Genomic DNA, 21,056 nt, shown 5'->3' on the forward strand with positions numbered 1-21,056 from the left:
CAGACAATAAACCTGTTATAATAATATATTATATTATAATAACATGTTGTGCACACATGGGTCTTCACTTATTTTCGCACCCACCTCACTGGATTGTGTGGGCGAGGACCCTAACACAGGAATTGTATCGCGTTGTACCCGATACCCTCGGACGGTGTTCCTCTATTTAGAAGTTGAGTCAACTCAATGGACACATCAGCGTTGTGCATCCGGGTATTGAGGTCGAGGGGACCACGCATGCGCCGAATTTACCCACTTTTCCAGAGGCTTCATCATGATTTCACTCGAGGTTTATACCAGTTGTGAACCAACATTGCAATAGAGCCACTTAGCCGTGTTTAATAATTAATCTCGGTTTATGAAAAAGGGAGGGAGATCATGCGTGGCTTCTCGGCAAAGAAGAACGTTATCATTTTAAGTTTGGGGTTAATTCTACTTTTTACATCGATCAGTGCTCACGATGTTGGGCACGTTCAATAGGATACTGCGACCCGCGCTTAGACAGGCTCAGCCTCAGCTGCTGTCTGGCTTCAGAAGCTCGCAGCTACCATGGAGACACATGGTGCAGATCCGCGCGTGTGCTGCGGGTTCAGCGACATTTCAGTCTCTGGAAGACTGTCTCGGTGAGTTTGATAACATTGTAACCTATGCTTGCACGTATGTGTGTGGCAAAACTCACTGTTGACCTTGTGCATTTGATGAATTCGCCAGTGCTCAACTATGGAGGGACGCCTATGCGTTTTAACTACTTGTGGCTGCGGGATCACTGCCGCTCCCCCTCTTCATACAATTCCGCGACTTACCAGAGAAACCTGGACACTGGGAGCATAGACCTCAACATCCGTCCTGACAATACAACTGTGCAAGATGGCCATCTCGTCCTCACGTGTAAGTCAGTTTAAAGTACACTTCTACCCACCTGAACATCTGGGAAATACTTGGCAGGTCAGGCCAAAGCGTTTTTGTCTAAATATATAGTCCGCTGTGCACCTCAGAACAAATAGTTAATCCGAAACTGGACACATGTCCCATTGGGTCAAATGTTCAATGTTGTGTTCAACCAAATTGCCCCAAATCTCACACAGAAAACCTGGGGGTAGGTTTGTATCACACTGTGGTTTGTGAGTCTCTGAATATACAACAAATCTGTCATATTCCGCCATATTGGGCAAACACATTTTAAACACTTAATCTGACCACGCATTTAAAACATTGTTATGTTCCATTGCACCTTGCCCGGGCCATCGCTAAAAGTATTAACACAAGCACCAAGAAAAAAAACTATAAAATATGAAATAAGGCATTTATAACATGCAACCTTGGGCCAGATTCAATCACTTATTTTCAATGAACAAATCAATTGCATCTATTGTCACTAGGGCTATTCAGTCAGATACAACACAGTGTGGATACAGCTGTGAATGAGTCAATCATGAGAGCAAATTGTCATTGTCCACTGACTTGAGAAGTTCTTTTCTCATGCAGAGGTCACTTTTCACTCTGTGATGGGTGTGTTTTGTGCAGATTCACTCTGTTGTCAGTTAATCCTGAGGGTGTGGTCAGGTCATGAAAGAAAGGGGGTTGGCTTTGTTAGATCTGTAAGCATGTATAACCTCATGTGCTGCAGTACAAAGGTTATTTTACCATTTACGTTTGTTCATGCACATGACACACACATAACACACATGACACAAGGCCCCTTAACAGGAAAGGGCTTTAAAATAAGATTATAATAAATAGATTTAAGATTAGATTAGAATGCTCTAATCATTTCAGGATATTGTGTACTTAAGTACCAAACAAATAGTTCTCATAGACACACACGCACACACTGTGATCTTCCCCAAATACGCTTTTTGTAAATAATTTCATAAATAATTGATGAAGACGACTCATTATCATGTCAAGCATAGCATTTCATGCAATTTCCATTAACTGTACCTAATAACAACATATTCAATTTCTGTATCCCAGGGCCTGGAGGTCACGTGTCAAAGTACAGCCTTAGCTGGCTAGCTGAGAACAGCTATGAAGCAAAGAAGCAGAGCATCGTCCAGCCACGCAACCTTTGGAATTCAGACATCTATAAAAATGCAAACACACCCTCCGCCAAATGGGACACGTTTATGAGCAGTGATGAGGAAGTGAAGAAGTTTCTTCAAAACTATCTTCTGTATGGGATCGCTTTTGTAGATGATGTCCCAGCTACAGTTGAGGCCACAGAGGCAGTGACCCAGAGGGTCAGTCTTATTAGGTATTAAGTGCTGACTGTGAAACTGTAACTTACAAATTACATTCTTATGCAACCATATTCAGCATTAGCAATTTGCTTTCAGTGGCAAAATCCATGGGCAGCCCAGAAGATGTTCGGCCCTCTTCACTTCTTCCTAATCCACTTGTGTTTTTTTGTGTTACTGATCCACAAGGGAGACTACATACGGAAGAATGTGGTCTTTTACTTCAGATCTTTCCAGAGGAGACAGTGCCTACAGCCAGCTGGCCCTGGACCGTCACACTGACACCTCCTACTTTCAGGAACCATGTGGGTAGGTGCAGCAGAGATGAGCTGAGATTTCAACACAGCCCCAATAGAAAGGAATTTTGTTACATCTTAAACAAAGCCCAAGAAAAGTGGCATTTTCTGACTCAATAACGTGGATTGCTGTTGCAGAATCCAGGTATTCCACTGCCTCAGGCATGAGGGAACAGGGGGAAGGACACTACTTGTAGATGGGTTCTACGCCGCTGAAAAGGTGCGCCAGCAGTCTCCTGAAAACTTTGAGCTGCTTGCACGTGTGCCGATCAGGCATGAGTACATTGAAACCTCTGACAACCACCGAAACCACATGAGAGGCATCGGCCCTGTGCTTAATGTCTATCCTTGGAACAATGAATTGTCTCTGATCCGGTATGTCAACTCTTTAGTTTGATGTGATTTTACTCATGTTTGTGCAGGAGTGAATTATAAGATATTCAAATGTTCGGATTTTAATGTAGAGGTAAAGCTTTATATGTCTTATTAAGTTATTCAAGGCTTCCCTTGAGTACATTTATTAATAAGGCAAATTTTTCCTCACTAAAAGTTTGTTGAGAAACTTTATAGTTCCTCTGTAGTTTGGATAGTACATTTCTTGTTATTTTTATATTTGTTTTTTAAAGAAATATTAAGTAGTTTTAAAAGGCATTAAGACATATTTTTGAATTTTGAATCGAAAGCAAGAATGCTGTATCTTTTTATCAACAGATACAACAACTATGACCGATCAGTGATAAACACAATACCCCATGACGTTGTTCAGCGATGGTACGTGGCACATCGAGAGTTGACTACAGAACTGAGGCGGCCAAAGAATGAGCTGTGGGTGAAACTGACTCCAGGGAAAGTAAGACAGTTACACTTCTTGAAGGGGGGTGCATTCAGAAACGCCCAAGCCAGAAATCAAAAATGTATAAAAGCTCTCCAAATTCAGCCAATTAATTTACAGCTTTAGGAAACTTGAAAAGATACAGATGTAAGTGTATTTCAGTATGATCTAAGAATTGTACCCTTTCTTTTCTTCATGAGGTGATTTTCATAGACAACTGGCGTGTCATGCATGGGAGGGAGTCTTTCACTGGCCTGAGGCAGCTCTGTGGATGCTATCTGACCAGAGACGACGTCCTCAGCTCCGCACGCTGCTTTGGTCTGCAGGCCTGATCCTGGACATGAAGGTTCCTTCACCTTTGTGCTTAATCACTTAGCCTATTGGTGAAAGGTTCATATCATGCCCTTATGCAAAAACAACAACATTCTAGTTGCACAACTAAATGCAAGTTGTAGTCCCTTTATGCTTCTCAGGAAAAAAAGCAAAAGAGAACAACACTTTTTTTATGTGGAGGATGAGTTGAGGAGTCTCACGGCCTGAGGAAAGACGCAGCTCTCCAGTCAGGAGGATACTTCTGTAACGCTTGTCAGACGGCAGCAGGGCGAACACTCTGTTACTGGGCTTGGTATTGCCTTTTAATATCCTTTGGGCTCTGTGTAGGCACCTCACCTCACTGATATCAATTCCTGCCTTTAGATGGGTAACAAAAAGGTTCTGGGCGGTTTTAATCACCTGCTGTAGAGCACTGGCTGTGCACATGCCATGCCAGTTTGTAATGTTTCGAGTCAGGAGGTTTTCTATTAGTACTATTGGTCCTCTGTAAAAGTTAACAAGAACTTGGCACAGGAATTTTGCCTTCTTAAAGCTAAATAATGTATTCTAAAAACGTGTTTTTAATATTTGTTGAAAATCAAATGGTCTAACAAAAAAACGTGCGCTGGCCACACCTCCCTCCCTTCATTCACGTTTCATAGCAACATGTTGTAAAACACAGAGAAAGGCCCCTTTACACACAACGAGATTAACAAAAGAATAAAGTTCCCCTTTTGTGAACAATGCCTAGTGACGAGGTAAGTACACTAGGCCAGCAAGAGGATGTACACACTGCTATTATTTCGTTGGTTGGAATATTGAGTTTTTCAGTATAGAGTTATTTTAGTAAAACATTCAGCTTGGTAATGCTATCTAAAACACGAGTAGACTATGCTTTTTAGTATCCTTCTGAACGCTTTGAGCTGCACTCTGCCATCTTGCTTTTACAATGCTGTGTGGGAGGTCACTCTCATACTCACATGCAGTAACATGGACGAATGCCCGGCCCAGAAACCAAAACAAAGAGAGAAGCTGTGATTACAACACACACAGAGGGAGTGTGACTTTATTCTCTGCTTAGGTCCTTGTTGTTAATTGTTTTGTAAATACAATTTTTTAATTTATTTATTTATTTATAATTTTAAAGTATTGAATGCCTCCGAATTACCCCTGTAACAATTAAATGTATAAGTACTGAAATGGTTTGATATTATTGAGCTCATACAATCATCACATTAAAAGGTGTAATAGAGGATGGGACTGGGTCTGTAATATTACCCGTATTACAGTAAGTTATAGCTTATTAGCACTAAAAAGTAATTATAGCTGTAATGGTAATTTTTTATGTAGTATATATTTCTACTCAGTATATTGTATTCATGCATAAGTAATTTTGCTCTGGACTTTGTTCAACTTTACCCTGTCTCTTGTGCAAAAGAAGGATTCTCCCTTGCCTATTCACATAGATAACTAACTGTGTTGTATGAGAATGTTCCATGCCAAGGCCTTTGGGCCACTTGTTTTGGTTGCTGGCCATTTGTTCTTGAATGTTGTTCCCATCAGTCAGAGAGTACATCCACATTACTCCGTTTTCGTTTGGAAACGCATATGTTTTGCTATGGTTACACTGAGCGTCCACACTACGCCGGCGTTTTAGAAACGATCCCGAAGCCGGATAACTTTGAAAACTCCGGGTAGCGTATTCGTGTGGACGGACGGAAACGCATAAGTTTGGAAACGATGACGTAACACCCGCGATCGACTACCAGGTTAACTGACAACTGATTACAGGCATTGCTGACCTTGTTGTCTTTACTAGCAGCTGTTTTCCAGTTAAAGTCTGCATGTCTGCGGAGGAAACAGCTGTTATTGTGGTGAGCGGCGAGAGAGAGAGAGAGATCAGTGAGGAGAGAGAGAGAGAGAGAGACAGACCCGCAGCGCTGTAACTAACATTAAGTCTGAAAAATAAAACGTATTAAACTTTCCACGAACTGTATCTGTTTGAGTTTATAGAGGAAGATTTGAGAGAAGATCTTAAGTATCAAACACATACTTACGATCATTAAAGACTACTTTATTACTCTGGTTGCTTAGTTACAAAATACGACAATCTACTTCCTGTTTACACCGCGTTCCAAATTATTATGCAAATTATATTTTTTTCAAATTTTCCTAAATAGTCGATGCAAATTAAAGTCAGAATAATTTTCAAGTCATCAACTGTTAGAGTATAATTCAAATTTTATTGAACAAACCTCCCAATGATAACAGTATTTTTTTTTTAAATAAAAAACTCAAGATGCACTGTTCCAAATTATTATGCACAACAGTTTAAAAACATTTTATAGATTCTAAAGAACTAAAAATGCTAATTTGTTGAATTTGCAGCATTAGGGGGTCATATTTACTGAAATCAAAAGCTATTTCAATCAAAAACATCTTAACAGGCCAAGTTACATGTTAACATAGGACCCCTTCTTTGAAATCACCTTCACAATTCTTGCATCCATTGAACTTGTGAGTTTTTGGAGAGTTTCTGATTGAATTTCTTTGCAGGATGTCAGAATAGCCTCCCAGAGTTGCTGTTTTGATGTGAACTGCCTCCCACTCTCATAGATCTTCTGCTTGAGGATGCTCCAAAGGTTCTCAATAGGGTTGAGGTCAGGGGAAGATGGGGCCACACCATGAGATTCTCTCCTTTTATGCCCATAGCAGCCAATGATTCAGAGGTATTCTTTGCAGCATGAGATGGTGCATTGTCATGCATGAAGATGATTTTGCTACGGAAGGCACGGTTCTTCTTTTTGTACCATGGAAGAAAGTGGTCAGTCAGAAACTCTACATACTTTGCCGAGGTCATTTTCACACCGTCAGGGACCCTAAAGGGGCCTACCAGCTCTCTCCCCATGATTCCGGCCCAAAGCATGACTCCGCCACCTCCTTGCTGACGTCGCAGCCTTGTCGGGACATGGTGGCCATCCACCAACCATCCACTACTCCATCCATCTGGACCATCCAGGGTTGCACGGCACTCATCATTAAACAAGACTGTTTGAAAATTTGTCCACTGCAACCGTTTCTGCTTGTGAGCATTGTTTAGGGGTGGCCGAATAATAGCTTTATGCACAACTGCAAACCTCTGGAGGATCCTACACCTTGAGGTTCGTGGGACTCCAGAGGCACCAGCGGCTTCAAATACCTGTTTGCTGCTTTGTAATGGCATTTTAGCAGCTGCTCTCCGAATCCGATGAATTTGTTTGGCAGAAACCTTCCTCATTGTGCCTTTATCTGCACGAACCCGTCTGTGCTCTGAATCAGCCACAAATCTCTTCACAGTACGATGATCACGCTTAAGTTTTTGTGAAATATCTAATGTTTTCATACCTTGGCCAAGGTATTGCACTATTTCACGCTTTTCGGCAGCAGAGAGATCCTTTTTCTTTCCCATATTGCTTGAAACCTGTGGCCTGCTTAATAATGTGGAACATCCTTCTTAAGCAGTTTTCCTTTGATTGGGCTCATCTGGCAAACTAATTATCACAGGTGTCTGAGATTGATTTCAATGATCTAAAGAGCCCTGAGACACAATATCATCCATGAGTTTAATTGAAAAACAAAAAATGTAATGTTTATGACACTTAAATCCAATTTGCATAATAATTTGGAACGCGGTGTACATCAGCGCATGCCCAATGAACGTGAAGAGTCACGTGATATTCGTTTCCAGGCGTGTAATATGGACGGAGATCACTTCGGAAATGATGGCTGAAACGCCGTGTGGATGGAGATCGTTTTCGTTTGAAAACTCTGTTTCCAAACGAAAACGGAGTAATGTAGATGTAGCCTGAGACCAAAAGTCTGAGACCGAGATGTCTGTAACATTGGCCATCGGCCCCCACCTTTGCTCATTCTGTATAAAGAAAGCTTGTTAATTTTTTTCTTGGTTCTTCCTCACTGAGACTGTACGCATTCTTTTGTGATGATTGAACCTTCTCTGCGCAGAGAATAAATACTTAAAAGACAACCTGGTTTTTGGTATTATGTATTTCAGCATGAAAAGACTCACGCAAAGCGGGTATAGGAATATTTTCCACCACATAGCCGAGGCTATTGTTGGGGTGTCAACTCTCGCGCAGACACAGGGAAGGCCGCATGTGTCCTACTGCTGCGTCTTTTATCAGCAGAGCAGGGCCAAAAAATAAGATGGTCCAAGTTAAAATCAAATCAAAAGTTATTTAATAACAAACAGAAGCTAAATAATTACAAACTGAAGTATACTATTAATAACAAAACAAACATAAATTTCATGAAAGTGAGGCCCCGTCCGGGCCACGAGACATATCTGCATCATGGTCAGGAGGAGGTCTGATTCTCTCCTGGGATTTACAGTTCTTTGTCTCCCAAGGGTCACAATCGATCAGCTCCACGATTGGCTGAAGTCCAATGAGTTCCTCCTTGGCTCTTGACCCATTGTCCTGAGCAGACACCTCAGTCAACTACGTATACTTCCCCTGCAGATTCACACCTTCTGACATTCCTCAAACACTGAATATACATTCATGCATGAAATGACCACACTCCCTGGTTCAAAACTTCTACAAGCAAACATTATATAATAATTATACCTTTGGTTTAAACCCTAAGTAAACATTGACATAAAATATCCGCCACTAGGAGTGCTTTAAAACATACTAGGAATGCTTCTAAACTTTAAATTCCTCACACTAAAAGCCTCTGAATGTCTGGATAGAACATCATGGTAATCCATTATGTTGTTGTTGAGATATTTAGGTCTGGACCAACATGGTGGACCGATCCAAAGTTCAAGTAACACTAGGGTTATTGTTCTCAGTCTAAATGCAAACAAATCTGAACACAATGCTTTTTAGAATCACTGTCAACCTATCTGCAGATCTGATGTAGTCATTAGATAAGAATTTGTTTGCTGACATGCTTGTTTTTTGACAAATCAATTTTTTTTTTTCAATTGGCAAAGTAAAATTCATTGTTCTTTATTGAAAAAGAATGTGCCCTACTTAAACGGGTAAAGCCGGCTGACTTATCGTATTTGAGTTCCACTGCGGTTGTGGTACTGGATGGCTGCGTTGTTTACCGTACAGCACACTGAGAGCTGACTGTGAATTAATCATGCAAATTAGATTGGCCAAACTAGTCTTAGGCTACATCCACATTACTCCGTTTTCGTTTGGAAACGGAGTTTTCAAACGAAAACAATCTCCGTCCATACAGCGTTTCAGCCATTGTTTCCGAAATGATCTCCGTCTACACCACACGCCTGGAAACGAATATCACGTGACTCTTCACGTACACTGGAAAATGCGCCGATGTAAACAGGAAGTATATTGTTGTATTTTGTAACTAAGCAACCAGAGTAATAAAGTAGTCTTTAATGATCGTAAGTACGTGTTTGTTACTTAAGATCTTCTCTCAAATCTTCCTCTATAAACTCAAACAGATACAGTTCGTGGTAAGTTGTATAAGTTTTATTTTTCAGACTTAACGTTAGTTACAGTGCTGCGGGTCTCTCTCTTCTCTCTCTCTCTCTCTCTCTCTCTCTCTCTCTCTCTCTCTCCCCCCCTCTCTCCGCTCACTGATCTCTCTCTCTCACGCCGCTCACTGATCTCTACATTAACAGCTGTTTCCTCCGCAGACATGCAGACTTTAACTGGACAACAGCTGCTAGTAAAGACAACAAGGTCAGCAATGCCTGTAATCAGTTGTCAGTTAACCTGGTAGTCGATCGCGGGTGTTACGTCATCGTTTCCAAACTTATGCGTTTCCGTCCGTCCACACGAATACGCTACCCGGAGTTTTCAAAGTTATCCGGCTTCGGGATCGTTTCTAAACTCCTCCGTTTACGGTGCTCGAAAACGCCAGCGTAGTGTGGACGCTCAGTGTAAATGTAGCAAAACATATGCGTTTCCAAATGAAAACGGAATAGTGTGGATGTAGCCTTAAAGTGTAACCTGTGTAATTCTAATTCATAGTTGGTTTCATGAAGACGCCAAGCAGCTCAGTCAAAGGACACATATTGAAGGTCTCTGTGCTGCCTTCACACTTGCCAAATGATTATAAATCTGTGGATACTGGCTTTGCATTGGCAGAGGCCAGAGAGGTAGCCAATTTATGGATTGGAGGAGGACTCTAACCTGACCGAGCGGTAATTATAAGCTACATGACTCAATGACTCAGGAAACACAATATTTTATTTAATCAGGATCTCTGGATGTCATTACATAAAGTAGTCGTATTTCATCCATAGCTGCTTGACAGTTTGTTTTAAAAAAGATGAACTAAAGATAGATTTGATCAGTTAACCATTTAACTGTAAAATTGTATGTGGAAATTGTGATTTTTAAAGGTGCTACATACAAAACTGGGAGCATTTATTTTACCTCTCAACGGCTGAGCTGGCGGCTCTCAGTTAACATTATCACCTTTAACTGCCGTATGAGCCAGGGGGGCACAGTCACTTGCAAAAACATGCAGTAATAGCACCGGACCGTCTATGTAAACAAAGCACAGAGGAGCTCTGATTACAGCACACACAGAGGGAGAGTGACTTGATTTTCTGCTCAGCTAGACATTACTCCACTATATCTTTACATTGCAAATAGTAGTTCTGTTGAACCGTTAAGATATCATATAAAAGACTGCATTTGAATGTAGGACTATCATTTGTTTTCTTAACATATAAAAAGGTAATCATACTGATCATTTGCATAATGCATGTTCAACCTTTAAGTTTAACTTTTTAATGTCTTATTTCATACAATACATGTAAGTATTTGTTGTAATATTATGTAGCTTGTATGACTAATGCAGGGCTCTTCAACATGGTTTGATTGGCACACTAACTATAACATGGTAAAGCAAACAATAGAACTACAAAAGTACATTTTAAGTAAAAAACACATGAAGACATGTTAAAGATTGAATTGATGGAGAGCATCTTAACTTCATGATTCAGCAAACATATAACAAAATGCAAGTTTGAACACGAACGTGAGCTTTGCCATTTTGATTAAATTTGAGAATGACGTATGTCAAAGACATCCTGGACACCCTGTTGTTCAGAAGAGTGACGTTGCTCCAGTTGTTTTCAACAGGCCTTTTTTTAGGCTTGTTGCTCCTCTCCCTCAGTGTGGAGATTGCTGGCTGGGGTTGCCACAGTAACGCTATCTGAGGCTTGCTGGGCCTGAGGAGCGCTCCTCCTGGTGGCAGAGAGTTGGTGTCACACACTTAAATTAGGAATGACATGGTGAAATGCAACTTCATCAAGAACCTAAAATCTTACTTCATCTCATTGGCCTCTGATTGTTTGACCCTGTTGTACTTGCGTTTCTTCAGAGTATGAGCAATGAACCACACAGCCAGAAGGATCAGGACACACCCGAGCATCGCGCCGATCACGGCACCAGCAATCACTCCATCTCCCACTTCTGTACAAACACATGTGAATATAGCCATTTTAGTAGTTGTGTTGATTTAAATATTTTAGTTCATATTCTCAAAAAACAAAACTGTAAACATACCAGGACTAAGCTCTATAGTGCATGTTGAAAATCCCACCGCATTTGTAGCATTGCACTGGTACTCCCCAAACTCAAACTGGGATATGTTTCTGATTTCCAGTATTCCAGTTTCGGTTGCTGAAGAAACAAGTGCACACTTGTGAATAAAAAATGACGACTGTGCACCCGTCCACAAGTATATCACAAATACACACACACACAAAGTACTGACCTCTTCCCAGTACAGGCCTCCTTGTCTTAGTCTGATCCAGTCTGATCCAGGTGTATTTTGGGTTAGGGCTCCCATGCTCACTGTGGCAGGTCAGAGTGACCAGGTGACCCGATTCCACATCACCGTGGACGGAGCAATAAGGAGCAGAGGGCTTCTCTGACAGGGGACAAGGAGGACGCATCAGTGTAGTAGGTGACTTTATATTTAGTAACTCTACCTGGGATTATTACGAAGCACATGTTTAATCAGTAGAATATATATATATCTATATATATCTATCTATATATAGATATATATATCTATATATATATATCTATATATATATAGATATATATATATATATATTATACCATTATACTATCATACTATTCCAGAAAGAGCTTCGGACTGAATTGATCCTGAGGTGTTTGGTAGAACAATTTGTGTCACACTAAGTGTAATATGATTATGCATTAAGCATTTTCCATTTGTCAGTCAACTACTGCCAGCTTCATCTAAACATGATATTTACACTTTAAGACAGTGGTGGAAGAATTACTCAGACCTTTTACATGAATAAAAGCACCAATACATCATTTGAAAGAATACTCCAGCACAAGTGTCATTCAAAATCCTAATTAAGTAAAAGTCAAAAGTCAAATCTGGGGATGTTGAGATAATTAATGAGGGTTGGAAATAAGACAATAAAACAATGTTCTGCGACCCAAATTTGTATTCACTTTTTGGACTTTTCTCTTTCTTTCTCTTTTTATGATATATTTTGATCATTTTACCTCTTCCAGCCTCCAAGAATTATTTAAATAAAACCAATCAGTTCAAAGAGGAAATCAGTCTTGCTAACAAGTCTTAGACATCTGAAAAGGCCACAAGCCAAATTGGTCTTTAACTATGCATTGTACCTTGTAAGCACATTATTTAAAGTAACTAGTAACTTTATCTATCAATTAAATGTAGTGGGAAAAAAATGCAATATATTTAGGTATGTAGTGGAGTTGAAGTATAAAGTAGCATGAAATATTCAAGTGACTTTGCACCACTGCTTTAAAATTGTCTCATGCTATCCTGTATATTTATTACAATCCAACAGTTTCTGCTAACTCATTTGATTGGTCAATTAATAAATCAATAGGGTTGTTTAATGCTGCCAACAGCTCTTTATTTCTGTTTATTTGTGCAGAATTGTTGGATTCTGAAGAAAAGATGAAATGTATAAATCTGTGTGTCTTGTGGCAAAGACAATTTACAGATTTGAGTTTGTTAAAATGACAAATCCTTTGCTTATTGTTAATCAAACAGTGTGTCCGTCCATTAGTCATCCCGAGGCAGGAAGTGTGTTGGGAGTGGCTTTACAACTCCTGAGCTGATCGCCACGGTGCCTACTAATCATTAGGTTATCAGTGTATTGATTGGACATAACTTTATTTTTTACATCTACTGTTTTCACAATAAGGGTAAAGCTCACAGACTTATTTGTAATCCATGATAGAATACTCCCTCTCTTTTCAGTATCACCATAATTCTATGTAACAGGTAAGTGATGATGGGAATCTTTCATCCCGTGATAATCAGCATGAGAACATTCATACGTATTCACACAGCACTTAAGTAAGCATCAAATCCAGAAACTGCCCTGCAAACATTTTAATAAAGGTTATGAAATCACAAGACGTGTGTTTTGCATGCAGCGGATACTGATATATGTTCTGTATGCAGTACAAGGGTGCAGTCACAGTCCTACTCTAATTTACAACGCTGACAATGAGGAGACTGCTGCAGTAACCATAGAAACTACTGAGGATACTGAGGCCTGCGAGGTTGTCCCTGGTAACTCAGTGAATGAGAGGATTCAAACTGAATATAATTCCCTAATCACACTATTCAGGGCCACTGTTTTAATACATGTGTTAATGTCACAACACTGATAATAGATACAGCAATCTCAGCCAGCACTAAAATATTTCAAAGTACTCTTGCTTCCTACAGTAATTCACACTCCTGTGTTGGAAAATACTTTGAAAGAGAAGCTCACTCAGACATTTACATGAAAAATATTGAGAAAGTCAAAAAAGACAAATGAGGAAGCAGAATTATTACTATGGAATTACAAAATGTACAGATATATTTAAATCAAAAACAAAACTCAAGTGTCAGTTACGAAACCGATGGTGTGCTTTGGCTCACCCATTTCAGGCAGCCACACCCTTAAGAGCAACAGAATAATGGCAGAAACACCAGCCTGAGGACCAGATTAGGGTTGGGTAGGTTTTTTTCTCTTTTTTCTCTCTGTTTTAACAGCACCAGCAGCTCATGCTGTCAGGTAACACTCAGGTCCAGGTGTGAACACTGGTATGAAAGCAGAACATCACACCATGCGGACACAAAAATGATCAGCCACTTCTGCATTCTGTCATAGTGTAAATATTAAGCTGATACTGCTAACGGATGTGGTCCACTAGTATGAAATCCCCATTGTACACTTCTCTGGGCTGGATGGATGTGTACAGCTCAGTACTGGTACTTAGTTATTTGACTACTTTTCATTCTACTTGAAGTAACGAACAATGGGTGAAAAAACTCACAGTCTTCGAGGGTACCTTGATTATTGTAAAGAAAGTTTTTTTTTTAACCCCTCTGGAGTTGATCAAACTTACCAAGAACATTCACAATGATATTGGCCTCAGACTGTCCGTCCACATCAGGAAAGTTGTGAACCTGACAAGTGTAGACTCCGGCATCTGATGGTTGCATGTTGCTTATTGATATTGAGGCGTTTCTGGTCTTGCTGGGAGAATAGGGAGGCTGAATCCTGCCTTTATAAGAGTTTGTGATGACATCCTGTCCTGCCTGGTAGTAATACACCTGAAAGCCAATTGCAACACGTTAGACACGATAAAGACACAAATGTTTCCATATACTGTCCCTGTGTGAAACTCAGATACATTTTATTCAGTCTCTGCTTCCTAAGTTGCAAGGGACCATGTGCACTACTTTAAGAATATTTTCTTTTAGTTGTATGAAACTGAACATTAGTAAGGCAGTTGGTTAAATTAGTATTGCCAGAAAAGAGATTTTTGTCACTTATCATAAAAAAAAAAAGAGTCTGAAAAAGTAGAAATGAGGTCCACAGGGCCTAAATGAATGACCTTTAGGGTAATTACGTCCAGTGGATGGTACCTTTTTATTAAAAAAAGTAACTGCAGCTAATTAGAAATCAGTTGTCCTGTTAAGTCAATTTAAAACTCTAGTCTAAATAATAATCACACTCCTGCAATCATCCGAAATCCGCTGTGGCAGTCACAGGCTTTGTTGGCTCATTGAGGTGTGTCTCCTGGCGGTTAGTCAAAAACGCGGGATACCAAAAAAAAAGGCGCTAACCTGTGCACAAGATGTGAATGTTCAATCAAGTTCATTTAAAGCTCAAAACAACTAAAAGTTTGCATATCTCCCAAAATGTTGAGTTCTTTCATTAGACCCTACAGCAGTGTGCCTCCAACAGGCCACGTTTTGGTGACGAGTGGTGATTTTTGTCTTGCATTTGCAAATGTGTAAGAAAAGTGACTGATGTCTTCACAATATCGCTCAAATCTTTGTGCAGTCATTAAACAAACACTGGGAGCTACTGGATTTAAACTCAATATAGAATGGAGAATGTTGCTTTTATGTTCAATTTATGTCTTTTGAAATATTCTGATACTAATTATTTTTTTTAAGTCACTAATCCTGATGTTACAGTATAGAGCATCCCATTGGGTAATGCGGCATATTTCAAGCACATTTGGTGCAAAGCTGTGATCTGAGCAGCAGTGTGTCTCTACCTGCTGTGGCGTCATGGTGGATGGTGAAACAAAGTCCCACTGGATAGTGAGGGCCGTGGTCTCCTCGGTAGACACAAACATACATTGGAGCAGGGCGCTCTCACCCATTGTAACGTTGACATGTTTCTGCGGAGTCCTGACTGAGATCAGTTCAACACATCCTACAAAACAACAAGTTTAATCCAAAATCAAACATCACTCAAAGCACCGTGTAATTCAGACCCACACATACAACAAACACAGAATTACAAGAGGAAGAAGCAGTAAATGTACTTACCTGTTATGCTAATAAGCACCAACAAGCGCAGCGTGGGGCACATCTTCACACAATGTTGGAATACACTCACAGAACTGAAATTCCTGCACTCTCCACCACCGACTTGGTTTTAGTGAGCATGTTGATAACACAATGTTTGCATATCAATGTTTGCCAGACTGGGTGTGTGCACTCTGTTGTATTTCAAAAAGCGACAATTTAGCCGTTAATGATTTTGGGTGGGGGCAGATGGAAATAACTCCCCCTGTTCATACATTTATGAGTAACTCAGTGGGAATTGTAAATCACAGCAAATAAAGTTACAGTGTATTCTTAGTTAGTGCAGCCTATTGTTTGTGTTTGAGGTTGTTGACTCCATAAGGCAGGTTAGGACCACAGTATGTTGTGACACCGATGGTTAATTCATTTTTCAGTACTTTGGCAGTAGTTTCACTCCAGCGCATCACTCCATCCTCCTTGTCTTGTAAGTCATTCTGGGTCAGGGCTTCTGGCGAAGGAATTAATGTAATTTAATCTCCACCTGGCCTTTATCGCTGGCCTCCAGGAAGTGTAAGCCAGTACACTGCAACATGCTGCTTATCATTGGGGAGTTCACTCCCTGGTGCTGCCTACTTAATAAAGGCAGTTTCACCTTTGTCGTTTTCGCTCAACACAGCGTGGAGCACAATGCTGACGGAGAGAGACAGTGAATCACACATGATTAATTGTCTATAATTACCAGAAGCTGACATAAGCGATTAACAATGTGAAAAATGTTGATCAGGGGTGACTGCAGGGGTGAGGTGGGGGGGGGGGGGGGGGGGGGGGGGGGGGGGCGATGGATAGGGCTGGATAGTGGATGGAGGCGTGTGGAGCTTATTATCTAAGAGACACTAACGCGATAGGATGGGAAATGAGACGAGCTTGGTGTCTCAAGACTTTGTCTGAAGAAAACAACATGTGTTGGCAGCTGTGTGTTTGGGCAGAACTGTACTGTGTAACAGCAAGGGGCACTCTTTAAATAAATGACATCAACAGGATGACTCATGAGCAACTCCTAGACGAATTCATGAACAGTTGCCAGCATGAGTAAATAAGTGATAAGAGGGGGAGAGGGTGAATGAAAGTCAAGTGGGGAAACCAAAAAGATTAAATAAAGTAAGAAATATTGCAAACTTGGGGTTACATTTTGGAAATGCCGATTATCCATTCTGACATAAGTTTAATAAATGCTCCACGGTTGTATGGTTCCATTTTTTATTTCAGTGCAGTTCACACTGACAGTGTATTGATATCTATCTATGGCAAGCCTACCACAGCATACATATCAGATTGTTTAAATCCTGTATGTCATGCTTGCATGGTTTGGGTATGTACTACTATCTCCCCTTTGTTGTGTATATATTTGCTTGTGGATGACATTACAAAATGTCACCGAAACAGAAAGTTATCATATCAAAACTACAGTTTTGCAGGTAATCTGTCATAAACACAATAAGACAAATTGAAAAAGGAAAAGTCAGGGTATCACCCGTTATTCAAATTATTTACTACCAGAATTATTGAATATATCTATATATGGATTCTATCTATCTATCTATCTATCTATCTATCTATCTATCTATCTATCTATCTATCTATCTATCTATCTATCTATCTATCTATTTATCTATCTATCTATCTATCTATCTATCTATTTATCTATCTATCTATCTTAATAACAGTCACGATAATAGTTACTAATGCAGTTACTTATTTGAATGTGAGTGGAGGACCGATGACACACAGACCTAGAGAGCTCTCTCACACACTGATATTAAGGTTTCTGGGCCTGGAACTGTGTCCTACACAAACCTCCAGCAGGATTTGGTGCAATACCTCCACACACACGTATTCATCCACCCACTACAACCAGTGTTTCCCCATCAGCAGACTGTGAGGAGGTGTGAATCAGAGCTTTGGCTCAGAAGGAGCGAGTGTTTTCTTTTCCTTTATGACAGACCTGTCTGAAGGTAGCTTTTACGTTACAACAACATACAATCAAATATATATGAGCTCATTATTGTAGCAATGTTTTTACATAAAGTGGATTTGGTAGCAGTATTGTTTGGTTGCGATACTGTTACTATGGTTGCGATAAGAAACACTGGGATGCAGTTCAGAAGTTGGCCAGCAGATGACAGGCCAGGCTGTTGGATGTGAGTGCATGTGTGCGTGTGTGCGTGTGTGCCTGTGTGTGTTTGTGTTGTAGGGTGCCAGAAGCTTTGATGCTGATGGCAACAGAGCCAAGAGCGCCACGCACTGGCCTTACTCCTTCGCTTCTGCTCTCCTGCTCTCAACAGCCTTGGGGGGGGGAAATATATACATATCTATATATATATATATATATATATATATATATATATATATATATATATATATATATATATCTATATATATATGCCAGACATATAGCATGATTTCACTTACTGTCCCTACAGGCACAAAGCAACCATACTATTTTAAAGAATTATAATGGTACAAAACCAAATCATATGCGAGAACAAGACCACACAACCATAAACAGTCGTGTGCAACATCATCTGACTCGCACAGAAGAAAAGGTCTCCTTTGTATTGCTTTTTTTTCCTCTTCTTGGCACAAAAAGCAAAATGCAGTGAAACTGAAATATCATCTCACATTGGAATCAAATGCAAGCATGAAACACTGCTTTCACAAAGATAGACACAACGGTACAAATAAACCTATATATATATATATATATATATAAAGTGGTGCACAGGCTTCAGAGGCAACATCTCCTGATTGTTTTGTCATCTCTGCAATACAGTCTGTTATTGGTGAAGGTGACCTGTCACAAACGTGTCAGAGGAAGAGAGCATGAAACAAAGGGCAGAGGAAGGGAGAAAGTTTACATCAGCAAACAGTCAAATTGACAGCTCGTCAGTGTTGCCTCACGCTATAACTTTCATAAAGTGCTGGCAGTAAAAAAGGAGCGAGCACATAGTTGACCCTTATTGGCAAAAAGAAGAATTACACTTCCCTAAGACACATTATGTTCCCATATCCACACTGTCTAATGTCCTTTTTGATCATTTAAAAACTGTCCTTCGGTGACTGCCTTCAATCCAGGGAAAATGCCAAAATAAATTGAAAAGCAGATTTGCCAGGAAAGTAGAATTTTATGTGTTTGACTTGTGATCTTATCACAATTTAAGTGAAATATTTCACTTGGCAAAAGGCAGTTTGTGTTTTCCACGCAGCATACCAAACTAATGTTTCAAGTGATTCTCACATGCTTTCTAAATGTCTAATATGAAACACCGGAGAGAGATTTCAGTGTCTTAAAATGAGATCTTGTGTGCTGATTGATATTCATGGGATAATGCAAATGTGGGAGAGCAATGACGAGCTCAAACAAAACCACGCAGTGTCAATTAATTGTGAAAATTGAATTTGACACCAATGGCATGTGCACCTCCTCAGTTACATTCATCGCACAATGTGCAGTGTTTGCATTTTCTTTGCCACATATATATGTAACCATAATCTCACCTTTTTTTCCTCCACCATCACCACCACCCTTTTCGTTATACCCTCGGATGTTCTAAATGATGCCCCCTGGGGAGGGGGGTTTGGATTTAGTGGTTCAGCCGTGGCCACAATGCATAAAAGAGATGTGTCTTAATATTTTATTAGACACATTATGTTTCTACCCTTCTTCATCTCTTCAATCTCTTTTCAACCCCTAAACAAGAACTCCATGGCAACCCAGATGAACATCTTGTAAAAAGAAAATAGATAGACACGCCGCGCTACAGGAGAGGCATGCTTGACATTTTATCATGTCAAAGATGATGCTTAAAGAATGTGTAATTTATTTTTTTTTTGGGGGGGGGGGGGTAAAACACTAACAGATTTAACTATTTACTGACTAAATAATGATGATTTTGGTGGACGTTATCTATCCAGCCAATCCAAGAAAAAAGTAGTGACAGTAATCCCTTGGAAACGGTACATCCTGTCCCTGAATGAGTAGCACCACTGTGTCTACAGTCTACATTAATGTTTAAGATGAGCTTTGTTAGAAATACTGGATTGATGGTAAATATTGCACGGTTCTAGCAATCATGGCTGTAACACCAACAGCTCAGCATCATTGACCATTTTTTATAACCTCTAAATACTCCAAATATTCCATAAAGACTGCAGATCGATCTTAATGCATCGGTTTGAATCAGTTAAGACTATTTATTTAAAGCACATATGTGGCAGAAAGCACCCACTGCTTTTTGGCCACTTTCCTTTCCTTTCCGTTTTTTTTTTTTTTTTTTTACCCCCACAGTGGAACAGCCATCAATTCCTGACCCATGTTAATGCACCCTTTCAATATTTTATGTTTTTATATGGAGTGCTGACAATAGACCACAGAAATGGAAGGTGCATTTTGCCAGGCTACTTCCATCTTCTCAACAGAGCTATGCACTCCGATGCAGAGAGAGAAAGATAGCAGCAAATTCAGCGAGACTGTACGTGTTATCTTTAATCCACGCTAAACATAAGTGTTGAAATGAAGCAGCATTATTGTTCGCACATATTCTTGTTTTGTTGTTGTTTTCCAAAGGTGATTTACTGCACTTTGTACTGAGATGTACAGGGTATAATTTGATCTTGATTTAATATAGGTTGATCTCTGTACATCCTTTCATGTTGGACATATAATTTATATATCTTAGCTCCTCTCAAGGTGAACTCACTTAGTGGTGTAATCAACTGTCAAAGTGCTCGGTAGAGGCAACTGAGAAGAAATTAAAAGAAATCAATTAGGTGAGACAAACCTGTGCATTAAATCTGTCTTGTATCTGAAGGAGGGCATGCCAGGAGAGGATCATTATACAGGTCACAGTTAGAGGAGGCTAAGCTTGATGAAATACACCGCACAACAACAAAAGAGCTTAGTAACGTAATACTGTGTACCCCGTAATAGTTCAAGCCAATAGATCTTCAGTCACTTTGGCATAAGCAAAACTCACAAACCACAGAAGTCCATTTACCTCATCTCTGTTTTAAAGATACATTCAAGCATTGTGATCAGATCCCATTTAAAGCAGGCACACTGTAGGTTTCAGATGGTCCAAATGATTCATCAGCAGCTCCATTACTGTATCTCTATTGGGGGTGTTGTTGCAGTAAACTCATATTCCCAAACAAGATGCTTTGCCATACATTTTTATTACCTACTCACATATTAGTGGCATTGATTCTGTTTTAACGCCCCTAGTTATCTATTATGGAGTTAATTCATTTTTTGGAATCAATATTTGACCTCTGAACTCAAATCATTCTTGTTTAAGTTCTGGTATTAACAGAGCTATCCAAAGAGTAATTGTAGTTACTGATCAAATGTTTGACAATGGAGATACTTAGAAAACAAACCTCTTTTCATTAGATTAGAAAAAAAAGAAAGACTTGACGTGCAAAACACTAAATACATACATTATGTAAAATCAAACTGTATGCTGTAAATTTCATGAAATAATA

General features: G+C 39.8%; 2 protein-coding genes across 2 annotated transcripts; one reads left to right on the forward strand and one right to left on the reverse strand.

Moving 5' to 3' along the window:
* tmlhe (trimethyllysine hydroxylase, epsilon) lies at positions 1 to 7,701 on the forward strand. The gene is made up of 7 exons (XM_068729493.1): positions 1 to 623; positions 712 to 888; positions 1,975 to 2,254; positions 2,427 to 2,546; positions 2,672 to 2,908; positions 3,245 to 3,383; positions 3,566 to 7,701. The coding sequence occupies exons 1-7, from the start codon at positions 461 to 463 to the stop codon at positions 3,695 to 3,697; spliced, it is 1,248 nt and encodes a 415-aa protein (XP_068585594.1). The 5' UTR covers positions 1 to 460; the 3' UTR covers positions 3,698 to 7,701.
* A 2,932-nt stretch (positions 7,702 to 10,633) lies between these two features.
* Positions 10,634 to 15,643, reverse strand: LOC137886827 (V-set and immunoglobulin domain-containing protein 1-like). Its single transcript, XM_068729476.1, has 7 exons — positions 15,537 to 15,643; positions 15,260 to 15,420; positions 14,096 to 14,303; positions 11,445 to 11,600; positions 11,234 to 11,350; positions 10,996 to 11,140; positions 10,634 to 10,912 (listed from the first exon to the last, which is right to left on the reverse strand). The coding sequence occupies exons 1-7, from the start codon at positions 15,577 to 15,579 to the stop codon at positions 10,816 to 10,818; spliced, it is 927 nt and encodes a 308-aa protein (XP_068585577.1). The 5' UTR covers positions 15,580 to 15,643; the 3' UTR covers positions 10,634 to 10,815.
* Positions 15,644 to 21,056: the final 5,413 nt, after the last annotated feature.

Source organism: Cebidichthys violaceus, unplaced genomic scaffold, assembly GCF_023349555.1.
Source record: "Cebidichthys violaceus isolate CVI_PGR_0920_01 unplaced genomic scaffold, fCebVio1.0.p SCAF_46, whole genome shotgun sequence".
NCBI classification, from domain to species: Eukaryota; Metazoa; Chordata; class Actinopteri; order Perciformes; family Stichaeidae; genus Cebidichthys; species Cebidichthys violaceus.